A 25989-nucleotide genomic window follows, 5' to 3' on the forward strand; every position below is an offset into this window, starting at 1 on the left:
GATTTTGAAAAAAAAAAATATATATCAACAAATAAATAAATAAAACAAAAAAAAAAAAACCCGGAAGACTAAATGTCTATCAATTTGTGCGCATTTATAAAACGTTTTGTTATATAAAAAGAAAAAAAAAAAAAAATTCTTTATTATTATTATAAATCATCATCATCATTATCAAGTTTTTTTTGATATTATTATTCTTATTGTGCTGCAAAAAAAAAAAGCAACATGATGCCCTACGCCCAGTTTCTGTCGACGTTGCATTTCCTACTGTCTCTTGCGACGTGAATTTAGTCATGCTATTATTAATTAATTTAATAAACAAATAATTATATTGTCAATGATAAAGAAATTAATCATTAATCATCATTTGCCAAAACGGTAATATTAAATTTTTTAAATAATTCAATTTGGATAATATAATTAAAAATATCATACTGATGTAATTTATTTATAATAATAAATAATAATTGTTAATTTTCAAGTGGCTATGGTTGTGGCAAGTATTGGCTGGGTACAAAATACCAATTATTCATTATTAAATCAAATTGAAAATAACAATATGAATACAACAGTTTATGATAATAACACAACCAACAACAACAACAACATCAACAATAATACAAACAACAACAACAACAACAAAATGAGTGCTAAAGGAATGTTAATATGTCGTGATAATTCACATGCATTTCAAGATCGTACATTGAATTTGGATGAAGCAGTTAAAATTGGACGTTCGGTAGCACGTACACGTGCATCAATTGATAATGCAATATTTGATTGTAAAGTATTATCACGTAATCATGCGCAGTTATGGTATAAAAATGGTAAATTTTATCTTCAAGATACTGGTAGTAGTAATGGTACATTTGTTAATAATCAAAGATTAAGTACAACTGGTTCTGAATCAAAAGCTAAAGAAGTATGTTCTGGTGATATTGTACAATTTGGTGTTGATGTTATTGAAAGTACTAAAAAAGTAACACATGGTTGTATTATTGCAACATTAAAATTATATTTACCAGATGGTAAAGAAGCAATTTCAAATCGTTCAATGTATGTTACAAGACAAGCTGATGTTACACTTGAAGATCTTTATAAATTAAATCAATATGTACAAGAAGCAAGTAGACGTGAAAAAGTATTACAATCAAAGCTAACACATTTACAAAAATTAGTTGATAATATGAAAGTATCAGCAAGTCAATCATGGAAGGCACTTATTGATGAAGATCGTTTATTATCACGTGTTAAAACAGTTGAAAGTCAACTTGTTGCATATTCAAAAAATTTTACTGAAGATAAAATAAGAAATGAATTAGTTAAACTTGAAGAAGAAAAATCACAATATCAAATTGTTGCTAAAGATACATTACAAAAAGTACATCAAGAAAAAATTGAATTATCACAAAAAATAATGCATCTTGAATGTCGATTAAATGAAACTGAAGATGAATGTCAAAGTTTACATGATATATCAAAAAATACACAATTAGAATTACAAGAATTAGCTGTTAAATATACAACATCACAAAAAAATTTATTACAACTTGAAGTATCATGTAATGAAAAAGAACAAAATAATATTGATTTAATTAAAACACATGAACAAGAAAAACAAGATATCATTGATAAACTAAAACAACATAATAAAATTGAAATATATTTAAAAAATAAATTAAAACAATATCGTATTGATAGAATAAATATACACAAACAATTAACAATATTAAAAAATTATTTACAACCATCATTTAATAATGATGGAACAATAATTGATGCTTCAACAAATATTATTCCAAATAGTATAATGGATACAATAAACATAACACTTGATGATATTCTCAATGAATCAAGTAACATTGATATTGATAATATTGATGATTCACTTGAAAATTTAATTAATTTACAAAGTAATGATTCAAATGAAAAATTAACATCAACATCAATTGCTGATACTACCACTACAACCACAACCACCAACTCTAGCATCACAACTGCAACTGAACGTTCAAATTCATATGAAAAAAATGATGATATTGATAATAATAATGACAATGAAGATAATGATGATGACGAGGAAGAAACTAATAATCGTGAAATTCATGCTGAATATATATTACCACCAACATCAAGAAGAACCCTTGTAAATGGAAAAATAAATGTAGAAAATGATAATGATGATGATGATGATGATGATAATGATGATGATGATTGTTCAGAAATAAGTGGACAAACATGTATCATTAATGATAAAAATAATTCAATCAATGATCGTAATGGTGATGATGATGATGATGATGGTGATGATACATCTGATGAAAAATCAATAATTGAAAATAAAAAAATTGACGATGTAATTAATCGTGATATTAATAAGTTGGAAGTTAGATTTGCTAGTGATGTTAATGGTGAACAATTGGAAACAATTCATTATGATAAAGATGATAAAAATAATAATAATGATGATGATGATGATGAAGATGATGATGGTGACGATGGTGATGGTGATGAAACTGGACAAGGTGATGATTCATCTGATTCAGCAGATTCACCAAATGCATCATTTTCTTCAGTAACAGCAACTGATGGAAACGATGATAAAGATGATTGTATTGAAAAATGTGAAGAATGGAAAATTGATGATGATGAAGAAGAAGAAGATGGTGAACATCTTGAGGGTGATTATATTAAAACACTTAAACCATTATCATCTTGTGATCGTACAAGCTATTCAAATATAACACGTGAACATATATTACAAAATTTTATAACAGCATTAGAATCAATTAAGGGTGATGATAATATCGAATCTCAACAAATTGTTAATCGTGAACTTGATGATATACGTGAATGGTTTATACGTGAACCAAATGAACAAACAATTGAAAAATTAAAAGATATTTATTATCGTACAAAAAATGATAATTCACGTATGGAAGAAGTCAATGAACAACTTGTTATATTAAAAGAAAAATTTGAAATTATTAATTGTGAAAAATCTGAATTAACTAAACAATTAAATTGTTTAAAAAATCAATGTGGTGATATGTTAAATGCAACTTATAGTATACCAATTCATTATGTTGCACCAATTGCTATTGCATTTGGCTGGATGTTATTTGATAAATTATTCTAACCATTTCAACATCATTTTTGTATATACTTTTTTTTTTTTTTTTTCATTTTACGGACTCAATTTATTTCGTGTTAAATTTAAGCTAAATTAATCATATTTTTATTAATTTTCTGGAAGTATTAACCAGCTAGATGAAAATACAAATTTAAAAAAAAAACCCACACACAATTTTTTAGACAAAATAATTAATTTAACATGGTTTCTTTTTTTTTATATATAAAAAAAAAAAAAAAAATGAAAAACATTACATTGATATTTAAATAATTTGTAAAGTGTAAATAGTAATTATATATTTCCATGATTTTCAAGTGTATGAAAGGTTAAACAAAAAATGAAAAAAAAACCACATAAACTTGATGAAAAAAATAAAATATAAACAAATAATCAGAGTTGAAAATAAAATGATGATTTTGGTTTAATTTACCCAAAAATAAAATATATTTATAGACAATATGACTATGGTCTGAAAACAATAAATAAATAAATAAATAGTTGATTTAACAATAATTAAATAATAAATAAATATGTTTAATGTGCTGCCAATACGTTCAGTCATATCTTTTTAATTAAAGTTGCATCAAATGCAACAAATTTTTTCATCATACGTATACATTGTTGTTAAATAAACACGTATAAATATTATCAATTATTTTAAACTACTATTCATTTCCACTTGATGATTATTAAACGGCTAGATGTGTGAGTCTATATTATAGTTTGTTTTTTTTTTAATTATTACTTGGTGTAAATGAAATCTCTTTTCGTTAGCAAATTTTTGTTTTGTTTTATTTTTTTTTTTTTTCATCAATTATTAGCACTATTATTATTTGTTTATAAGTTAAATAATATTTAGGAATTTGTGAAAGATCTGCCGGTTAGATTGTTTGTATTTTTGTGGAAGAAAATTGATAAATTGAATTAATTTTCATGAGCTGTCGTCTGGTGATGTATGAAATGGGAAAAAAACAAAATTAAAATTATAATTCACTTAAAATAATGGCCCTGTATGGCCTAGTCAGAATATAATTTTTTTTTTTTCTTTTTCTTTCTCTTTGTTATTGCTCCATTTTTTATACGAAAACATATTTATAAATTATAAAAATTTAATAATAAAAACACTGCAAAAATTCAAAGCACAATTTTCATGATAAATTTGATAAATAATTTTTTCTTTTTTTACTTAAATCAATTGAATAATTTGTTCACATAGAGTGCCATTTTTTTTTTTTTTTTTTTTTAAATTTAATAATCATTGTAAACAATAAAAGAAAAAAAATAAAATAAATTATATAAATATTTAAAAAATGAAATAAATAAAATAGAACAAATTTTTTTAAAAATAAATAAATATATAATTTTTTTTTTTAATTTATAAAAAACTTTTTTCAAGTTTTCAAATATCTCGTATTTGTTTTTGTAAATAATATTGTTAATATAAAAATATCCATGCAATACACAAGTCATTATGAAAAAAAAGAAAATGCAAATAAACAAAAAACAAAAAAAAAAAAAATGATTAAATTGAATAATAAAAACTGTGTTGATTTTATTTATTAAAAAAAAAAAAATAAAAATAAATGTAATTATACTTAATATTAATTAATTTTTAGCTTTTTAATATTGTTGAGATTCGAAGATGTCCTTGGCTTGATGCCATCACGTAAATTTATCTTGTAAAAAATATAACAACAAATTAATTCAGCAAATTTTAATTTAATCCATGAATTTAATTTCAAGAAAATATTTATTTAAATTTATTAAATCAACGGCCTGTTGTCACAAGAACCAGTTAAACAAAGCTATCATTCATATTATTATAACAACTTTTTGATATTATTTACAGATTCCATCTCTCAATGCCATACCACCAATAATATTGAAAGAAAAAAAAATGTCCAATTGATTAATCCAATGAAGAGAAAACTAGAAGAATTTCAAATTGTCAATAAAATGGCAGGTGGTACATCAACATCAAATGGTGATTCATCACAAAATCGTATATGTCGTGATTTTTTACGTAATGTTTGTCATCGTGGTAAACGTTGTAAGTACATACATGAAAGAACACATGACAATCCAATTGATGAATATACATTTTGTCATGATTATCAAAATGGCATGTGTAATTGGCCTGGTTGTAAATTTTTACATTGTACAGAAAATGAAGAAAAACATTTTCGTACAACTGGTGAATTACCAGCACATATTATTAATCGTATTAAAAATATTAATAATGATGTCAATAAAATTGAATTACCAGTATGTAAAGATTTTATAAAAGGTAGCTGTCAAAGATTAAATTGTAAATTTCGTCATTATAAAAAAGATGAAGTACAAAATAATAATACCAACAATAACATTAACAACAACAACAACAACAATAATAATAATAGTAATTGTAGTAATACTATTCAGCCACATATTAATCCACCAAGATCACAACAACATTTTAATGGTAATAATAATAATAATGTTAATGGTGATCAACGACATTTTGAGGAAGACAGAAAGTAAGTTTTATTTTATATATTATATTAATAATTATTATTAAGAGAAAGTAATGTTAAATCAACTAGTAAATTTATATATGACTTGATAAATTACGCATCAACATATGAATTATTATTTGTGAAGGTATAAATAGAAAAACTCTTGCATAATATTAGTAAAAGTTTTATGTTTTATATTGAATTAATTAAATGATTGATTTGTTTGAAAATAGTTATCATTGGCAAATTGAAGATCAACATCCAATGATTATTAATAGTGGATACAATGCATCACCACATCCTGGTGATTATTTATCACCACCAGAACCAAAACGTAGAATAATATCTGGTGAAACTGTATTACATTTTGAGACATCACCACAACTTGTTGGTCAACAAATAACATCTGGTTATTATTATCCAGTTATTGCAAGAAATGAAGCAAGATCATTTGTTCTTGAAGATGAAAATTCATTATTAAGAAAAAAAATTGATGAATTAAAAAAAAAAGTATGTAAAATAATAATTATTATATAAAATTACATGAAATAACTAATAAAATTTATATTTAAATTATAGGTAAGTGATTTAACAGCAACAAATGAATTTTTACTTGATCAAAATGCACAATTACGTATGTCTGGTAAACGTACAACAAGTGTTACAGCAGTAACAGTACCAGCAGTTACAATAACACCAACACAAGCACCAACACCACAACAAATGGTTAATGCTGCTGTTGCTGCTGGTACATTAAGAACAGTTACAGCAAGTGTTGCAACAGTACCAGTTAGTATTGCAACTGTAACACCAGTATCAATTGCTGCTGTATCAATGGCACCAGTATCAATACCACAACCAATTGTAACAATGGCACAACAAACAATAACAATGAGTGGTGTTGGTCCACAACAAAATAATCAACAACAACAAAATTCACAACAAACAAATAATTTACCATTATCACTTTCTGGTGCAACTGGTCTATCATATCCAATAATGACACAAGAATTAAGGCCTGTTTTACAGTAGCAATAAAATATTATTCATTCATTCATTTTACATACAAGTTTATTGATTTATTTATTTTTCCAAACATCTAAAGTTATTTATGTTATTGGCAGAAATGATCATTAATCGAATAAAAAAAAAAAAAAGAAAAAACATATATACATGATACTTTAACGCAAAAAAATTGCAAACCGTTTCTCACAGTATGTTGAAAGAAAGTTTATATATATAAAAAATTGAAATTGAATTATTTATGTTTTTTTGTATTTGATCAATAAATTTATTTATTTATTTATTTAAATAAATATATTTTTCATACGCCAAGTTATCATATGAATAATTTTTTTCTATTTTTAATTTGGTTTATTTTATATTTCTAACGTATAAAGTCTTGTGACTCAGTTGATTAATCAAAGTCGCCAGTAGTCGTCATGAATCGTTGTTGTTGAGAAGGTCAAGTAAAATTTCAAAAAATTTTCTATCTTATCAGGAACACATGACAAGCAACGAGTTATTATTATTTTTCAATCCAAAAAACTTTGGATTGAAAAATGCCTCTTTGCTTATTTTGTGTTCCTAGTATGAAACCGTGAATTTCGATTGAAATATAATAATCCTTGAGGATTGACCATCAAACATTTAGAGCTCATAGAACCATACGAATTTCGTGGAGCCCTAGCTTTATTAATTTTTGTCACAAAATTAATTTAGCTTTGAAATTTATTATTTCTAAAATAATAAATTGCCATTAGATATCCAAGAAAATTATGCCACAACTTTAGCAACATGTAATTTAGAAAATATAAAAATTAGAAATTAATTAATAATGAGAAAAATATATTAAACCAGGGCCCAAAAAAAAAAAACCCTTTCAAATCTAGATATCTATGGATGAGCTTCATGATACTGGTAGACTACTGGTAGATTACTGGTAAAGTGGTAAATGCTACTCCTACTGGTACTTGTTACCAGTAAGCTACCAGTAATTTACTGGAAGCATTACTGGTAGAGATACTCGACTTTTCATCAGGAAAGCAGAATATTTAAAGAGCTATGCCAGATATTAGAATTGCACGTCATCTCGTATCCAGCTGCATAACCAGTAAAAATAAATAATATAATAACAATAATGGTTGATAATAACAACAAAATATTTTGGTGATAGATACACCCTGTCAAACAACCAAGTCACTAATAATATTTATTAATTAATACTACTTTAAATAACAACTTTCAACAATAAACATTTATTTTATTCATTAATGATAATGCTAAAAATTATATTAATCATTTGACACATTGTTTTATCCTCACAAATTAACAATTATTGTTGCTCAAAATAAAATACTTGAATATAGCTTAACAAAATAAATAATTAACATTATAAACAAATAAAAAATGTTTATTGTTGGATTAACTGGTGGTATTGCAACTGGTAAAAGCACAGTTTGTGAAGTATTTCGTGAACATGGAATTCCAGTTATTGATGCTGATGATGCTGCTCGAAAAGGTTAATAAAAATATATATAAATATAATTAATTAGATAAAATAATAATGATGTATTTTTTGTTGATAGTTGTTGAACCAGGTAAACCAGCTTGGCATAAAATAAAAAAAGAATTTGGTGATGATGTTTTTCAAAGTGATGGACATCTTGATCGTGTTAAACTTGGTGATCATATATTTAATGATATTGAAAAACGTAAAAAATTAAATGCAATAACACATCCAGATATATATAAAGAAATTATTTGGCAAGCATTTAAATATTTTTTTCAAGGACATTCATTTATTGTTATGGATTTACCATTGCTTTTTGAAACTGGTAAAATGCTTGGTTATTTGTATAAAATTATTGTCGTCACATGGTAACTAAAATATTGATCATATAAATTTTAATAATAACAACAATAATATATTGATGGACTTTGACTTTTGTTTAATTTATTTTATTAATTTTTTAAGTGAGGAGGATTTGCAGCTACAACGATTGATGGAAAGATCTGGCTTTACTGAAGCCAAAGCCAAATTACGTATATCAGCACAAATGCCACTTGATAAAAAAATTGAAAATGCAAATTTTGTTATTGAAAATTCAAGTAGTCAACAGGACATGAGAGAACAAACAGTAAGAATTATAAATCTTCTCAAATCATCAAAACATCATTGGCGATTGAGATTTATTCTTGGCTTATGTTGTACAGTACTATTGGCAAGTACATACTGGCTGAAAAATAAAACCAAAGGATCAATCACAATGTCCTGAAAACGACAATTAAATTAACAATATAAATTTATGAATATTAAATTCATTTTGTTTTTTTTTTTCTTTTTTTTATCATGTCATTTGAGAGTTGCTTCTTTATTTCTCAGTTGTTATTTCAATTGAGTTTAATTGATTGTTGCAATTGTATGCATTTAAAACGCGTTGATGATAAAAAAAGTTTTTATTATTTTGTCGTATCAAACATAATCCTGCTGGTAGACAGGAAAATTTTCAAGTTTTTGTGTTTAAATTATCAAGTATAAATATTAAATATACTTATCATGTACTAAAAAAATATCTGTATTATTTATTAGCTGATGTTCTCCATGTCTTGATAATTGATATGAATATTTGAAAAATGTATTTTAAAAAAATTGCCCAGTATAATAAAAACACTGATACTTGAAATTAAAAAAATGTTTTTTTTTTTTTATTATAGCTAGCAAAGTACTAAATAATTAAAGTAATTTATTAAAAATATCAGTATAAAAATAATTGAATTATTATTAATAATAAAAGCCTGAAAAAAAAAAATATTTATTATCAATATGTCAAAAAAAAAATTAATTTTGTTCCAAGTCTTCTTGACATTGACATCCCATTGAAATCTCTTCAACATTTTACTGGCAAACTTTCAACAAATTTATTGAGTAATTCGTTTTCAAAATTTCTTATAAAAATCCTTTTTAAATTTTTCATATTGACAGTTTTTTTTTTTTTAAATTATTTCAATATTTTATTAATTTTTGTTGGACAACTGATTGAGTCATAATATTTTTCAGCTTTTTTTGTAGTAAAAAATAAATTTTTAAAAAATAATATTAATGTTGTAATTGATGCACAACCAGGTTGATTCTCTTCAGCAATATCTATTTAATTATCTTGTCTTCAATAAACATTTTCCACAGGAACAACAAATAAATATTTATTAAACAATAAATTAAAAAAAAAAAAAAACACATTCTGTGTGTATATAATAATCAAACCACAAATGATAATGATAAAAATAAAAAAAAAACAAATTGTTTTCGTCCAACTGATGAGTAATTTATATTGCCTGTTGTGTTATTCATATAGAGAATATAAATTATTGTTTAAAATATTGAATAAATAAAAAATCAAGTATATATATGTTTATTTTTTTAAAATTTTAAATAATAACAAATAGATGTTTTACATATATACAAAAATTATTAGAGAATTTAAAACATTGATTTTAAATATTTTTTTTTTTTTTTTTTTTCGTTATCGAACTTTTCGTCAGCCTCGCACGGAGAAATATACACATCTACTAATTATTACTTTATTTTTTTTTCACATGCTTTACTTATAAATTTAATTAAGATAAAGAATTTGGACTATAATTTATGTATATATAGAATTTTTTATTTTTTCAAAAAGATTTTACCAGGTTCTTGAGCGAATTGACAATATATATTGTTTTTTTTTTTCTTTTTTCTTTTAAAATAACACATTATTCTTTTTTACCATTCTATGAGTTAAAATATCATGTCGTTAATTTATAAATTAATTAAAAAAATAAAAATTATTATTTTAAATATAAATAATTATTGAAATATAAAAAATTATAATACAAAATTAATTAAAAAATATAGCTACTTTAATTGAATATATAAATTAAAAATTAAATTAAAAATTTATACAATTAAATAAAAAAATTATTAATTGACGTTGACATATCGTCAAGATATATTATTTAAATTATAAATAAATTATCTTTTGCTTCCGTACGAGTCACGAATAGTTGAAAGAAGTTTTTATTATTTTTTCTTTGTTTTTTTTTTTTTATTTTGTTCGTATCGTTATATTAATCCTGGTGTAAATATTTCTCCTTCGTTTCTCCGCCTTTTTCCGAAAAAAGTGGAAAAAAAAACGGAGAAATATTTCCACCAAGGAATTATTTAAATATCTGGTAAATGACGTTAATAATCTAATAAATCCAAGTCGTTAATATCAATCGTATTGTCAATTGGTTGTCTTCTTCGTTGTGAATTTCTTTCTCTGGTAATATCGTTGTAATTTCTGTGTCGATCTGATGATGCAGCATACGCTTCATAAATTGTATTCATATCAAGACCCTAAAATTAAAAAATATTTATTAATAAAAATATTGAATAAATTAAATTAAATTAATTCAATTAAATTACATTTAGCATTGCATCGAGAAGTTTTGAATTTGAAAATGTCGTTCGACGATTGTTGGAATCTTTGGTACCAGGTGATGACGATGATGATGATGATGATGGTGAACATACACAAGGTTGTTCTGTATTATCAATTTTTATTTCAGCTGGATAAACACGTTTTTTTGCTTGTATTCCTCTGCAGTGTGGATGATATACGTATTTTCTATAAAATTATATCAACCATTTAGCAAAAAAATTAAATTAAATTATCTAATTTACTTCGTTTTCAAGTAACTCACTCGCAATCCACTGGTCGAGTTTGTCTTCCTGCCTCCACATACGCACACCAAGCAAATAAACTTAAAATCATTATCAATCTTCCCCGTGACATTTTCATTTTACTTTTTCTGCAACAAAATGAAAAAAAAAAAATAAATATATATACCAATTCTTAGTTTTTCATTAACTTTAAACTTGTTGGACTTTATAACTTGATTTTTTATTTTTTTTTTTCAAACACCAAGTTAAGTAGTGATTTAAAAGTTTAATTTTATTTTTTTTTTTTTTTCAAGAAATGTCCAATTAAATGGACTTTTTTTTTTGATGTAATAATTATAATAATTGTCAGCTTGATATTTTTTTTAATTAAAAAAATAAAAATCAATTAATTAAACTGACATGATTTTAATACTTTTATTGTTTTTTATTTATTTTTATTTCGAGATCATTGATCATGTCTTTTGGTAGTTGATATTATAAATCATCGGATGATTCAATGGTTTACTTCGTGAGGATTAAGAAGTCACAATAGGAGGGTTATCTTGCAACATGTATAATAATATTCAAGGGGAACAATAAAATTCACTCAGTAAATTTCAAGCTTCTTTTGACAAATTGCCATTTGGTTTGGTTTTTTTTTTTTTTATTTCTACTTTGAACCCTCTTTAATTTATAATAAAATTTGATAAGCAAATATAACTCATCGTTTATATCAAAAATGCCTCAGGTGAAAAAGCTGTAATCAATGGGAAAAAACAAAAAAAATTTACAGACGTTTTTTTGATATATACACGAGTGTAGAATAAATTTTAAGATTATCATAATTTGACATCATAAAAACCAAATACACGATGCTATTATCATCGAGATTATTTTTAAATTTTATTTTTTTTTTTTCAGTAATATCGTTTACAAGAAAAAATAAAAAAAATATTTAAAAAACTTTTTTTATTTTTTTTTAATCTGCAAAAAGAATCATTTGTCTCACGTGGAAATTTTTTTTTTTTTTTACTCAATATTTATTTATTTTCTTGAGTGCTAGTTCGATAGATACACTCAAAAATAATTTTTCCACTGGGCTGTTTTATTTATCAGATAAGTGCTCATCTTGTTGAGTCAACCCCAAAAGCTACACCAAATAAAATTCATAATAAAAATATGAAAGAAAAATTAAGCATAACAGAAAAAAAATATGACAAATATTTCAAGATAAACATCATAATTTATAATTAATAATTTACATTTTTAATGGAAAAAAAAAAATTAAAAATAAATTATAATAAATTGATAATTAATATTATATTTAAAAAAACTTGGGTGATTAATTTAATAATTTTTTTGATATATAATGTAACAAACTCTACCGCAAAAACAAACATAAATAAATGAAAAAAAAAAAAATTGCTTTTTGACAAAACAAAGTATAAGAATTAAGACAAATATTTGAGTTGGATGTAGGCGGCATCGTGACTAAAATTCACATGAATTTGTTTAATCATAATTAGCTTTTTTTTTTACATCAAAAGTTATTTTTACATTTACTATCAGCTCAAAAGAAAAAAAAAAAAAATTACTTTTACTTTTTATTTGTATGTTTTTGGTTGCGTATAACAAACAAACTGATCTTATGACCGAAAAAATAATATTAACGTTGTTTATATTAATCAAAAAATTTATGTAGATACAGGTCAAGAATCAATTTTGTATGACAAACAGCTAGACAAGTTGATGTAACATATATTGAACAAGATTCTTGTGTTGATAAAAATTTCAATCAAAAACAAACTTGAACATTATTTTTTTTTTCTAATATAAAATTATCATCTTATTTTGAAAAAATAAAAATTATATTCAAACTATATCCTTGTGAAAAAAGTCTAGTATTTTTTGCATATTTTTCTGTAAATTTTATCGAAAAATCGAAAAAATCTAAAAGAAATTAATACTGCAGAGAAATAATGTAGAAAAAAATTGCTAAAAATATATTTCTAAAAGCTAAATTTAATATTTCTTTAATAAAAAATTAAAAATCAATACTTTCAAAGTATAATTATATAAAATAAATATTTGTTATATCCTGTCACGTTGTTAAACAAAAAATATAATTTATAAATAAATGATAAAAGTGCGATGTGTCTAGATGTATAGAGCACAACTAAGGGTGTGTGATGTGTAATGAACTAGCACGTAGTGTGTACCTCGTAAAATGACATTAAAACGATTTAATAAAAATGGAAAATCAATTTATTTTCATGCAAATTGTTAAAATATAATCATACATATATTTTTTATATTTTTTATTTAATTATAATTATTATCTAACCAAGTTTCAATAAAACATAAAATAATTTATCAAAGGAGAAATGCATTAGCAAATAACAAAATTATGTGGTTTTCAAAATTTATACCACATTTTGTTATAACTGTTATTTTATATGTATCATCAATTGATATATATTATTTTATGTTTGCATCATTTTAATCAATTAAATTATGCAAGATAGAAAATTTACAAATTGTTGAATTAATAATTATTATATGAACAAATTGTGGTTTTTCTTTTGAAGATTTATTTGTGGTTTAATTTAATTAATTTGATTTATATATTTTTTCTTTTTTTTATTAATAATGATGTATTGCTATGACGTCATTGAATTATACAATTTTTTTAAAATTTTTTTCAAGCTTATAAAGTTTTTGTCTTTTCCATGATTATAATTTTTTTTTTTCCATGTAATTTTATTATATGAATTTTATCATTTTTTTTTGATAATTAATTGTTGAAAATATATTGTACATTTTTATTATTCAAGTCGTTATAATGTTGGGGATATGTTTTGAGTGAGAAAGTGAGAAAAAAGAGGAAACATAAAGTTGGGTAAATGTAAGATAAAATCACGTCTAGTTTGTTCACGGATGTAGGACGGTCCGGCGTCACTTGGTCTGTGTGCTTAAATAATAAAAAAAAATTAAAAAAATATAAAAAATAAAAAAACTTGTACTATTCTCTGTATGTTTTACTCTCTCTCTCTCTTTGTATTGTATGACTCTTTTACATTTTCATTCTATGTATCATGTTACTTTTCTACAAAACTGATGCATCACTTTTTTTTTCTTTCTCTTTCTCAACCCCTTGTGGCTATTTTTTATTTATTTAATGCTTAATTTATTGTTGTTCATTTATTTATGTATTATTTTGAATATAAAATTATGGACAATAATTAAAATAAATATATGAATAATCATTCGTACTAAGAACAATATAGAAAAATTAATAAAATTTTTTATCGAAAAATTTATTTATTGCTCTTGTGTTTTTTAATTTTCAATTTTAATATTATTTTTTGTTTATGTAAAATTTAATAAAAATAAAACTTATTTTCACACTTGAAAATATTTATAATTTATTTTTTTTTTTTTGTTTAAAAGGACAGGATGTAAACGATTTTCTTACTATCAGTATTATTTTTGACTTTACTCCAATTTTTATTTTTACCAAGTGGGTGGAATTTTGGCCAAGAGATACTAAAAGTTTTTTTCATATATATTTTCAGGGTATATATATTGAGAGTGGACATTTTTTTAAGATATAATAATATTACAAAAATTTTATTGCAATGTAAATAAAAATAGAAACAAATCGCGTGATGTTATTTTCAATTCATTGCGTGCGTCCTTTCATACAATGAATATGTATCTAAAGTTTATTTATTATATTTTTTTCCTTTTTTTTTTTCTTGTATTTAAAAAATTAAATGATAAAAATAGGAGGAATAATATTACAAGCATGACCTCTCTTTGATCTAATAAAGAGAAAAAAATTAAAATATAAAAAAAAAAAAAAAGTGAGCAATACTGGACTTCCGTTTTCATTTCCAATTCCGACTGTCGTTGTATTTTTATTTTTTTTATATTTTATTTTCTAACTTGCCACTTATAATTATTTTTTCATTTTACTATCTTTTAGTTATTTTTTTTTATTTTCATTGACATTTATTTTTGTAAATTCTTCATTTTTTCTCACCTCAATTTCTACAATTTCATTGCCTCAAATAAAAATTCAGTTTAAATTGGTTAAATCTAATTTAAAGTTAATTATTTTTTTAAATAAATAATAAATTGATAAATTAACTAATTAATTAATGTAATAGCTAGATAATATATTTTAGAATATTAAAAAATAATTAATAGCTGAGACCAATTAAATTTTCTTTTTCTTTTTCTTTTGCTGTATATATTTGTTTTATATTTTTGAGTCATTTTATTATTCAATGACGATATCATTTGTCGAGTACAAAACCATATCGTTTTATAAATTATATATATATGACACTAACAAGACCAATCATTGATTCAACAACGACATGACTTTTTAGTCTCATTTGTCGCTTCTATATTTCCGCATTTTCATTGACAATGTATATCTGATCAATAAATTTTAACTTTTATATTTTCCGTTATTGGAAATATTTTACATTTTACAATTGGACATATCAATTTGTTTTATAAATAAATTACAATTTATCATCTCTACAGCATCAACACCCACAAAAATATAACAAAAAAAAAAAAAATAAATAATAAAATCTTTGAATTTAAAAATAATAAAAAATAATAATATGACATTTGTAAAATATATATATATTGAAACAAAAAAATTCATCAAAAAATTTGACCCTTTTATTATCCAGTATAAAAAATGTGTATTGATAAAAAAAAAAAATAAATAAAATATATAAAAAGGGCGTAATACAAAAGTGTGTCAATATTCATTTCTATTCATCTTTTGTTTTATACTTTTGCTGGAATATTTTTACCTTTCAACTCACGCTAGTAATATGAATTGAAATATTGAAATGAATAATGTAATAAGTTTTCAGTGAGGGGCGTATTTAAATTGTCACTGTCATTGACTTTAAATATGCCAAACGTAAAGTCCCTTTTGTATGGCATATAACTTGCCAAATCAAGTATATACATTTCGACATTATAATCCAAATATAATAAATACAATGTAATAAGATGAAAGAAATATTATTCAAAGAGAAATAAAAATTGTTATTAAGTGAATTTACATATTTTCATGAAAAAAAAAATAATATTGGTGGAATGCCAAGTTTGAAAAAAAATTTAACAAATAGTTTTGACTTTACTATGGAAATGCAGTTTGCTGAGCACAAGAGAGTGGCTCAATATTTTTCATTTTTAACTTGTAATTTATCAAAAAAATAAGAAATTAATTTAAACTGTAGGAAGCTCAAAAGGTTATACTTGAGATTATCAATATATATATATTTTTATCTTTTGATTTTAATGGATAACTTTGATAGAAATGATAAAAAAAAAAAATAGAAAAAAATAAAAAAAATAGAGATGAAGATTGAAGAATTGAAATATTCATGTATAAATATTAAAAAATAGCCAAGAAATTTTTTTTTTTTAATAAAAAGATGATGATAATAATAATTGTTATATTGAATAATTTATTGGTTTGATATTGAATTTTTTATACTGGGATTTTGATGAGCAATAACTCGCGAGTTACGATTAAATTTTTCTGTATGTCCAACAAGTAGCCTGGTCCCCTTCTACTTCTCATATTCCAAATTGTATATAAAATTAAATAATAATTATTTTAATTAAAATATCTAATAAAATAGTCATTAAATTGAAATATGTTAATTTAATTTATTTTTTTTTTAAATAAATAAATTTTTTATTTGAAAATTAAATATATGTTTTTAATAAAATTATTATTATATATTTTGATTTAATAGTTTATTTAATTATTAATTGGTAAATTAATTATGAGTTAATTGATGAAACATAATATTTTATTTTTAGAATAAATGAGGCATTTAATAAATGACTCATTTTGAACGACTGATAGAATAAAATAATTTAAAATGATTTATATTTGATCCTGATAAAAAAAAAAATATATGTATAAATTTTATTATCCGTATTAAATAATGATTATCATGAAAATCGTGTCTTTACTATTTCTTGGTCGTATGAAAAGCCATATAAGAATATAGAATATTAAATCTATGAATAAAATGATGAAAAATAAAAAAATAAAAAAATGGTAATATTAACACTTGATGTATTTATTTTAATACTTTTCATCGCGATATGATTATTTCACGTTAATCAAAAAATTTAATTAAAAAAAAAGATATGCCTTTCTTTAAATTCCTTCATTATTTTTAAATGTTTTTTTTTTTATTCGTGAGTTTTGTTAATTTCCAAGGGACATATAAATCATCATGAAAAAAAAATTGCCTCGAGTGTTTTCACAATATACAGATAAGATGATTTGAAAAAAAATTATTAATATAAATAATTATAAGGGCCAACAATAGTAGTCCTGTGTTACTGGTAAAGTCTAAATGTTTTCTATATACGAAAAAATTAAAATAATAATAATAGTATCACTTTACCAGTGAAACAGGGCTACTTTTGTAGGCTCTATAAAGAATACAAATAAAAAAAGACTTAGAATGTTCTGTTAAAGTTACTATAATTATTTTCAGTCAATATTTCAAGTAATTTTTTTTTTTCGCATATACATAGATAAATAGTTTTTCAACAGAGAACACATCTCACTTTTTTTAAAATTTTTTTGTCATATATATTTTTTCTATTGGTTTTTGTAAACAATAATTTATTATGCAAGTTGAGTTTTCAATTATTTAAAATAAAAATTAAATTTGAAAATTATTATTAAAAACCGTCGTGAAAACATTCCTCCGACTTTCTCCGATTTTTCTCCAACTTTCTCCACCTTTTCACGAAAATGATCCATGGTTAAAGAAAAATCGGAGAAATATTTCCACCAAAAAATTAAAAATTAAATTTCATTAATAAATAAATAATTTATAATTCAATAAATAAACAACACTAAAATTTAATAAAATAATTTTTATAAATTTTAAATAATAATCACATCTATAAAAAATTATTTGAAAAATAAAAAATAAACTTACCAAAACGATCCACAAGATTTTCAAAAGAAAAAAAAAAACACTTTCAACAATTTCTCAAAAAAAAAACCAAGAATGAAACTAAAAAAAATCTCAAATAAATATTTAAAATTATTTTCACAATATTAATTTGTAAATTAAATTATTTAAACAATGTATTTTTAAAAATTTTATTTTAAAATCAAGCAACAACACTTGAATTAATTTAAAAAAAAAAAAACAAAAAAATTATATATATTGAAATAACTTGATTAAAATTTAAATAAATAATTTATTAATTAAATTTTCTATTAATAATATAGAGTATTAAGTTTGGAGGTCAGAGGGCGAATGATGATCGTGAGTTGCGCGCACTGTATTTATACCATGAAAAGAAATCAGTTATTGTATATAAGTATCAAGTTGAGGGGGCTAAAACATCCCCTTCTTTTTATTCATCTTCTTGCGCGAAACTACCCCCAAGAAAAAAATATATATAAAATAATACAATTTTACGAAAATTTGTAAATGTTACCACCCCCTTATCTGTATATATATTATTTTTCGTTTATTTTTATATTTTTTTTCTTCTATTTTTCATCCATATTTTACCCTTCTCTATGGATAAATCCATTCGAACAATTCCCTCACTCTTTAATTTTATCTCTTCTTCTTCTTTGTTTTTTTTTTTTTTTTTTTACTTTCATTATTATCAACGCATATATACATTTATTCAATTCTTTCAAGTGGGATAAAAATGTCCTGGCATTGAATATACTGTCACGTTTTGCGTCACTATTTACCCCTACTAATATAAAATCAAAAATACGCCCTCAATATTTGTGACATCATCAAAACCACCAAATCAATTTTTTAAGCTATCATTAATATTTTTCAATTTCATTATTACAAATGAAATAAAAATCAATAATTTTTTCTATTTTTATTATTACGAAATTTTATGAATAGTTGAAATGATTTGTGGAGTTTTTTTTTTTTTTTTTAATAAAAGTTAAATTTTTGGATCATTAATTTTATGATTATCTTTGATATATGGAATTTTAATTTTTTCATATTTTTTATTTTGATCTTTTTGAAGTATTTTTAATGAATTATTTAAAATTTTAAATATATATTGGATCATTAATTATTAATGTTATTCATTATTCGATATTTGAATTTTTTTAACAATCGTATTGTAATACAAAAATAAAATTAATTCTTTTTAACGTGGGATGAACCTCGCTCTAGTTATTGTATTGTTAGATACTTTGTTTTTTTATATTTTTTTTTTGTCCATTTAAAGATATTTACTTTCTCGTTGTTGTCGTCATTGTCGGTTTCTTATTCGTCTTCGTATTTTCAAAAAGCAATAACCAAGATACATATCTCAATAATGACTTATTAAATTACTCATTTAAACTCGGTTAAGATGCTAATTTTTTTTTTTATTCTTTTTTTGCTGATATGACATAATACAAATCGAACTTTTGTCGAGGAAGTTGTATGAGCTTCTCTTGACTAATCGAAATTATGTCAGAATGACGTTCTTGAGGTGTAGAATTTTATTTCTCTTCTCATTATAAGTGGTAGAAAAAAAAAAAAAATTGTACAAAAAAAAAGCCAGTCAAAAGTACAGGGTAATTTGAGTTACTTTACAATCAAAGAAAAAAGTTTACTAAATTTTTTTTTTCCTTGCAAATTTACAGAAAAATAAATTATTTTTTTTTTTTTAAATACGACACCATGATTTTCTCGGTAAATCTTTAATGACCATAATGTAAAATGACCTAATTAAACGATACTTTGATAAACTTTTCTCCGAAAAAAAAAAAAAAAAAAATAGATGTATATAAAAAAAAAAAATCAAAAAGTTTATTGAAAGATGTTTCAAGGAAGAAAAACAAATTGTCTAGATGAAAAAAAAAAAAAAAAAAAATACGCGAACCATAAAATGTTGATTTTCAATCCACAAAAAGTTTTTTTTTTTTTATTATTATTTTTTTCCTATTTACCCACGCATTGGGCAATCAGTCCACCAATAGTTCATATTTTATTTTTGCTTTTTTTTATATATATATTTACCCTTTGTTATATATATATTTAATTTTTTTTGTTTATCCACTAGACTCGAACGAGACCACGAAGCAGATTCCTCAGAGTTATATTTTTATCGTGGTTATATATTCCAAGCAATTCCAAATGGTGAGACAATAATTAATTCGATAAATAGTCCAGTGAAATATACAAACATGATATACATAGAGGGATGAATGGGGGTTTAGACTAAATGGCGCCGTTGATTTTTATTTTTTTCGTAAGTGTATTTCAATGACTCGTCTTTCAACAAAAATCAGTCAGCAGCTAAAGTTTAAATAAATAAAAAAAAACGTTAATATCCATAAATAGAAATAAAATAAAAATAGAAATTTCTGTATTCTAAAAATATCAATAATGTTTTCCTCATTCCATAAAAAAAAAAAATTTCTACCAACAATAATATTTTCTTTTTATTTTTTATTGTTGATTTCATTTACTTTCAAGGCTTTTAATTATTTTTCCAAAAATCATTGTAGAAAATTTATTATCTGTATCTTTTTTCTTGTAAAAAACTTTTCATCTCCATTAAAAACACAAAAATTGGGTTATAAATTTTATTGCATTGTCATGTATTTTTCTAAATGATGTTTGTTTTATTTTTTTTTATTTTTATATTTATTATGATTGACGTTGTAAATGACCTAGTGATTGATGAATCATTACATTAATTTAATTGATTGAAAAATTTTATAATATATATAATTTATTTTTCATTGAATGACTTGAATGTTAACTATTTTTTTTTGAAAATACGTTTGAGCACGTGGATGTATATCGAATTATAAGATGTGTTTACACATTAGTCAGAGTAAATAGAGGGATTGGCTTTAGACACTATCAACATTGTTGGACAATGCGCAGTTAACATAAATGTCTTGACCCGATCACCTTATCTCTTTTAACTATTTTCAAAATAAAAAATAATAAACTTAAAAAAAGATAAAATGTAATTGAGATAAGCTTAACAATTGATCAAATAGAAATAGCAAAAACAAAATATAATAAACAAAAATAAATTGATAATATTCAAGTCAATTCCACTTTTTTTTTTTATTTGTTTAAATTTTATAATTAAAATTGTTGAAATATTTTATAAATATCTTATCAATATATTTAAATAAAAATAACATTTCTTAACAATATTTGTTGCATTACGTAAAAGTAGAATTGATTTTCAATTCTATGCAAACTGAGTTTCAAAGGACTTTCAAACTTTTCATCTAACAAATACACATTTACAAATTAATACATTCAAATGTATATTATTTATTTATTTTTTTATTATTTAAAAATTTTTGTTGTAAATGAAATATATAAATGTTACAAATACATTTATCGTCAGTTTAATAATTTTTACATATGTTTCTAGAATCGTCATTATAAAATTTAAATAATTAATCCATTTGCCAATTTGTTTAAACTCTTTGAATCACGTGTATTTGTTACATAATATATAAATATTCTAGAATAAACTAATAAAAACATTAATTAATTCTAGAAAATTTCATGCATATATTTTCATATATACAAGCCAATTATTAATGAGTAGTTTTTATTTTTTTTTCATGCTAATTTTCGGGTTCAATAATCGAAATATATTTACATGTTTTCTTTAGTCAGTGGCAAAAGAAAATTCTCGAAAATTGTACTTGTTAATTATTAATAAATATTGATTATTTCGTGTCATTTTTTTAATGTCAATTATTGAATTTTATTACATAAATAACTCTACATTTATTTGATGAGTTGTGAAAAAAATTCTTCAAAGAAGTTCATCAGTAGCTTAATCTTAATTAATACTCAAAAATCAGATCATTAATTACATTTTTTTTTTAGGATTAATTTGTTGATTTTTATCTTATTATTTTGGAGGTCAAGTTTTAATTTTTAAACTACAAATCATGTGTGCGTATTAAAGATATAAAATAAAATCAAAATGTCGTTTTTTTGTCAATTATTTCTTTAGAGGGTCTACCTCCATGAGAGGGATATTTTCTTTCATGGCGGATTTTTCTGGCGGATTTGCACCTCCACAACTTTTTATATATTATGTGAGTGTATGCACAAATATATAAAACGTCGTGGAGGTGAAAATCAACCGTAAAATAATATCCCCATGGAGTTGAATTCACCTCCATAAATATCCCCCATTGGCCATTACATACACAGCCGTCTCAGAACAAAAAAAGAGATGGAACAAATAATTGATATCGAATCAAAAAAAATCTATATTTCAAAAAAATTGGCATGATATTGCATTGTTACTCGGTATAGTCACTGTAGATTATCAGTTAAAGAATTTTGAGATGTTAAAACTTCAAATCGAATTTCTCTCCTCGATCGTCTTTTTGTAAGATATTCATTTTATTATTTACCTATTGATTTCCTTGACATCCCTGGAAAAAAATTTTATTTGATATTTTCCTGTTTTTCTTTTAATAGTTCTACATTTTTCTCCGTATTCCTCCGATTCCCTCTTAATTTCCTCGCAATACTCTATACTCCTCCGATTTACTCCGCTGTAACCCGATTTTCTCTGGATAATTCTGAAGTAGAATTTAAAAAAAAATCAAATTACAGCGAAAAAATATTCACACCAATTGACTATCAAATTTTATAATTTTCTCCGATTTTTATCGATGAATATTTAGTAATTTAAATAGTACGGATGTACCAGATGGAATAATAAAAATATCAAATGAAAATAGTGGGAAAGTGGGTGTCCGTCATTGAGCGCCCTCACAAATTCACGGCGTTTAACAAAACCAATAAGAATAAAAAAAAAAAAAAAAACAACAACAAAATGTTGTAACACTGTTTGAATAAATATAAAAAATATATCGTTAATTAATTATATAAATAATTAAACATAAAATAATTGAGCAATAATGGCTGATATAAATAATGAAGAATGTAAAAAACAATTTACAAATGCGTTTAATTTTTGTTGGAAATTATTAAAGGTTAATAATTATTATTTGAGTGAAATTTGTTGTGATGATACATCAAAACAATCAACAATATATGGACAAAAAATGTATAATAAATTATTAGAAATATTTGAAGATATGTTAAAAAATAATGATGTTACTCAATTAAATGATATAAATAATGATCCAGTTGATATTGAATTTATTACAGTTGATGAAGATTATGATAAGTTAAATAACATTGATGAACCAGCAGTTGACATATTTGATGATGTTGATGATTTGTCTAAATGTTCTAATGATTATTATTATGACAAGTTTTTTACTAAAAGTTTAAATCCTGAAGTTATATTAAATACTGAGGCTACTGAGACTGTTGTTGATGATGATAATGATGATAATGATGATGATGATTCAACAGTAGCATTTTCAAGTAGTATGAAAGAAGAGGATCATGATGATGATGATGGAGATGATGATGGAGATGATGTAAATCATCATAGAGTTGGTCATGAAGAAACAGAAGATATAGAGTCTGAAAAATTGACAGAATCCATTGATAAAAATAATATAGTAAACCCTAGAAAAAGAAAAAAAAGTTATGTACCATGGGAAATAAGAAAAAAAGCAGTTATACTTGCAAATAAAAATCCAACTTGGTCATTAGAAAAAATAAGTAAATTAAGTGGTTGTATAAATATTAAAAAACGAGCAACACTTAAAATATGGGAACAACAAATTAAAAATGGTGGTACTTGTAGAGATAAATATGAAGCAATTAATTGTTGGGTTTATAATAAATGTTTAGAATATAAAAATAATAATAAAAAAATTGATAATAATTTATTATCTGAATGGGGTCTTGAAGCTGAAAATCATTGTTTACCAATTACAAATAATAGTTTAAAATTTCAAGCATCAGAAAAATGGTTAAGAAATTTTAAAAAAACACATGGTATTGCTGGTCTACCAACAAGGCTTTATTTTATTGATGATAAAATGGAAAAAGGTAATTATTTTATATTCATTATTCAAAAAAAAAATAAATACAAGCATTCCAATAATTATTATTTTTGTTTATTAATTTTAGATGAAAAACAAGCTGAAGAAATTGAAGATGTACCACTTAACAAACGTTTAATTGGAAAATTAAAATCAGCTACATCAACTGATTCTACTTGTGATCAAATGGACAATAAAAATTCATCTATAAATAATAGTGTTGATGATGATGATGATGAAGATTATTCACTTGTAGAAAAATCAGGAGCTTTGGTGCCATTAAGTGAAAAAATAAGAGTTATTAATACACTCAAGAATAATCCAGATTGGACAGCTGAAATGATCAGAGAACATACTGGTTGTAAATATATTCGAAGTCGTAAAACTCTTCTACATTGGATTCAACAAGTAGAAAATAAAAAATCATTGTTTCAAGCTAACAAAAAAATAAATGATTGGGTATTTAGAAAATGTGTTGAATACAAAAATAAAGATATAATATTAAATAATTATTCAATAATAAATTTACGCAATGAAGCCAAAGAAGTATTAAATATTGATGATAAATTTAAACTTCCAGCAGCATCAACATGGCTAACTCGTTTTAAAAAAGAATATAATATAATTGGTGATGCGTCAAATTTAATATTACTAGATATGAATGTTATTTCATCTTCTTCATCAACAGCATCACTATCATCATCACCAGATATTTCAATTGATAAATCAATTAATAAAGTAAATGTTATACCAATACGTTTACGTGCTAAAAAAATATGTGTACCACTTGATGAAAAAACTAGAGTCGTCAAGCTGGCTAAACAAATTGGACCAAACTGTTCATTTAAAACATTACAAGAAAAAAGTGGATGTAAATATTTAAAAACACGTCAACAATTGGCTGAATGGCAAGAACAAGTTGACAAAGGTGGACCATGTGATTATCAATTTAATAAAATAAGTAATTGGGTTTATTCAAAATGTTTAGAAGAAAAAAAAAACAATAGAATTATAACAAATTCATTGATATGTTGTTGGGGTATTGAGGCTAAAGAAAAATTCATGTTTACATCTTTGAAATTTCAAGCAACTAAAGCTTGGGTGACTTTATTTAAAAGAAAATATAAAATATATGGAGATCCAAATGATTTAAAAATTAGCAATTAATTATTTTTTTTTTTTTTGTAATTATTTAATAACAAAATAAATAAAATAAATATTTTTTACTGACTTTAATAATATGTGTATTATTTATTTAACAAAAAAAAAAAAATATATTTTGTTGTAATAAATATTTATTTTAAATAATTTTAAAAACCAGGAATTTGCTTTCTATTTGTTTGTTTGTTATTAAAATTTTCTGACGTAACACAATAGAACACATGGTAGACTAGAGACCTAGTCTTGCATACATAGTTGCATGGAAATTCAGGATTCAGGAAATGCAGATAGATAGCAGACTGCAGTCCATAAAGGTCTACAAATGCAGTCACATGTTGAACATGTGGTAAGGATAATAATAATAATATCAACAAAAACAACAGGAATCATCAAAAATAAAATTAATAATAAATACAAATAAAAATGACTAGATTATTTTTATATTTATTTTTAATAATTGTTTTTATCAGAAAAAAAAAAAATAAATAAATAGTAAACA

At 23.1% G+C, this 25989-nt stretch overlaps 4 protein-coding genes across 4 annotated transcripts; 3 read left to right on the forward strand and 1 right to left on the reverse strand.

The window, feature by feature from the left end:
• The first annotated feature begins 129 nt into the window (after window positions 1-129).
• Window positions 130-6692, forward strand: LOC122848645 (putative uncharacterized protein DDB_G0282129). The gene is made up of 5 exons (XM_044146870.1): window positions 130-378; window positions 483-2681; window positions 4983-5649; window positions 5862-6138; window positions 6208-6692. The coding sequence occupies exons 2-5, from the start codon at window positions 488-490 to the stop codon at window positions 6658-6660; spliced, it is 3591 nt and encodes a 1196-aa protein (XP_044002805.1). The 5' UTR covers window positions 130-378; window positions 483-487; the 3' UTR covers window positions 6661-6692.
• Window positions 6693-7684: 992 nt separating this feature from the next.
• Window positions 7685-9121, forward strand: LOC122848649 (dephospho-CoA kinase). Its single transcript, XM_044146876.1, has 3 exons — window positions 7685-8149; window positions 8217-8508; window positions 8606-9121. Exons 1-3 carry the CDS (start codon window positions 8038-8040, stop codon window positions 8904-8906), a joined length of 705 nt encoding a protein of 234 aa, XP_044002811.1. The 5' UTR covers window positions 7685-8037; the 3' UTR covers window positions 8907-9121.
• A 1606-nt stretch (window positions 9122-10727) lies between these two features.
• On the reverse strand, window positions 10728-18368 carry LOC122848650. Its single transcript, XM_044146877.1, has 4 exons — window positions 18322-18368; window positions 11353-11460; window positions 11075-11276; window positions 10728-11005 (listed from the first exon to the last, which is right to left on the reverse strand). The coding sequence occupies exons 2-4, from the start codon at window positions 11448-11450 to the stop codon at window positions 10850-10852; spliced, it is 456 nt and encodes a 151-aa protein (XP_044002812.1). The 5' UTR covers window positions 11451-11460; window positions 18322-18368; the 3' UTR covers window positions 10728-10849.
• A 4960-nt stretch (window positions 18369-23328) lies between these two features.
• On the forward strand, window positions 23329-25496 carry LOC122848651 (MATH and LRR domain-containing protein PFE0570w-like). Its single transcript, XM_044146878.1, has 2 exons — window positions 23329-24336; window positions 24418-25496. The coding sequence occupies exons 1-2, from the start codon at window positions 23433-23435 to the stop codon at window positions 25494-25496; spliced, it is 1983 nt and encodes a 660-aa protein (XP_044002813.1). The 5' UTR covers window positions 23329-23432.
• Window positions 25497-25989: the final 493 nt, after the last annotated feature.

The sequence above is a fragment of the Aphidius gifuensis genome, linkage group LG2, assembly GCF_014905175.1.
Source record: "Aphidius gifuensis isolate YNYX2018 linkage group LG2, ASM1490517v1, whole genome shotgun sequence".
Taxonomy (NCBI): domain Eukaryota; kingdom Metazoa; phylum Arthropoda; class Insecta; order Hymenoptera; family Braconidae; genus Aphidius; species Aphidius gifuensis.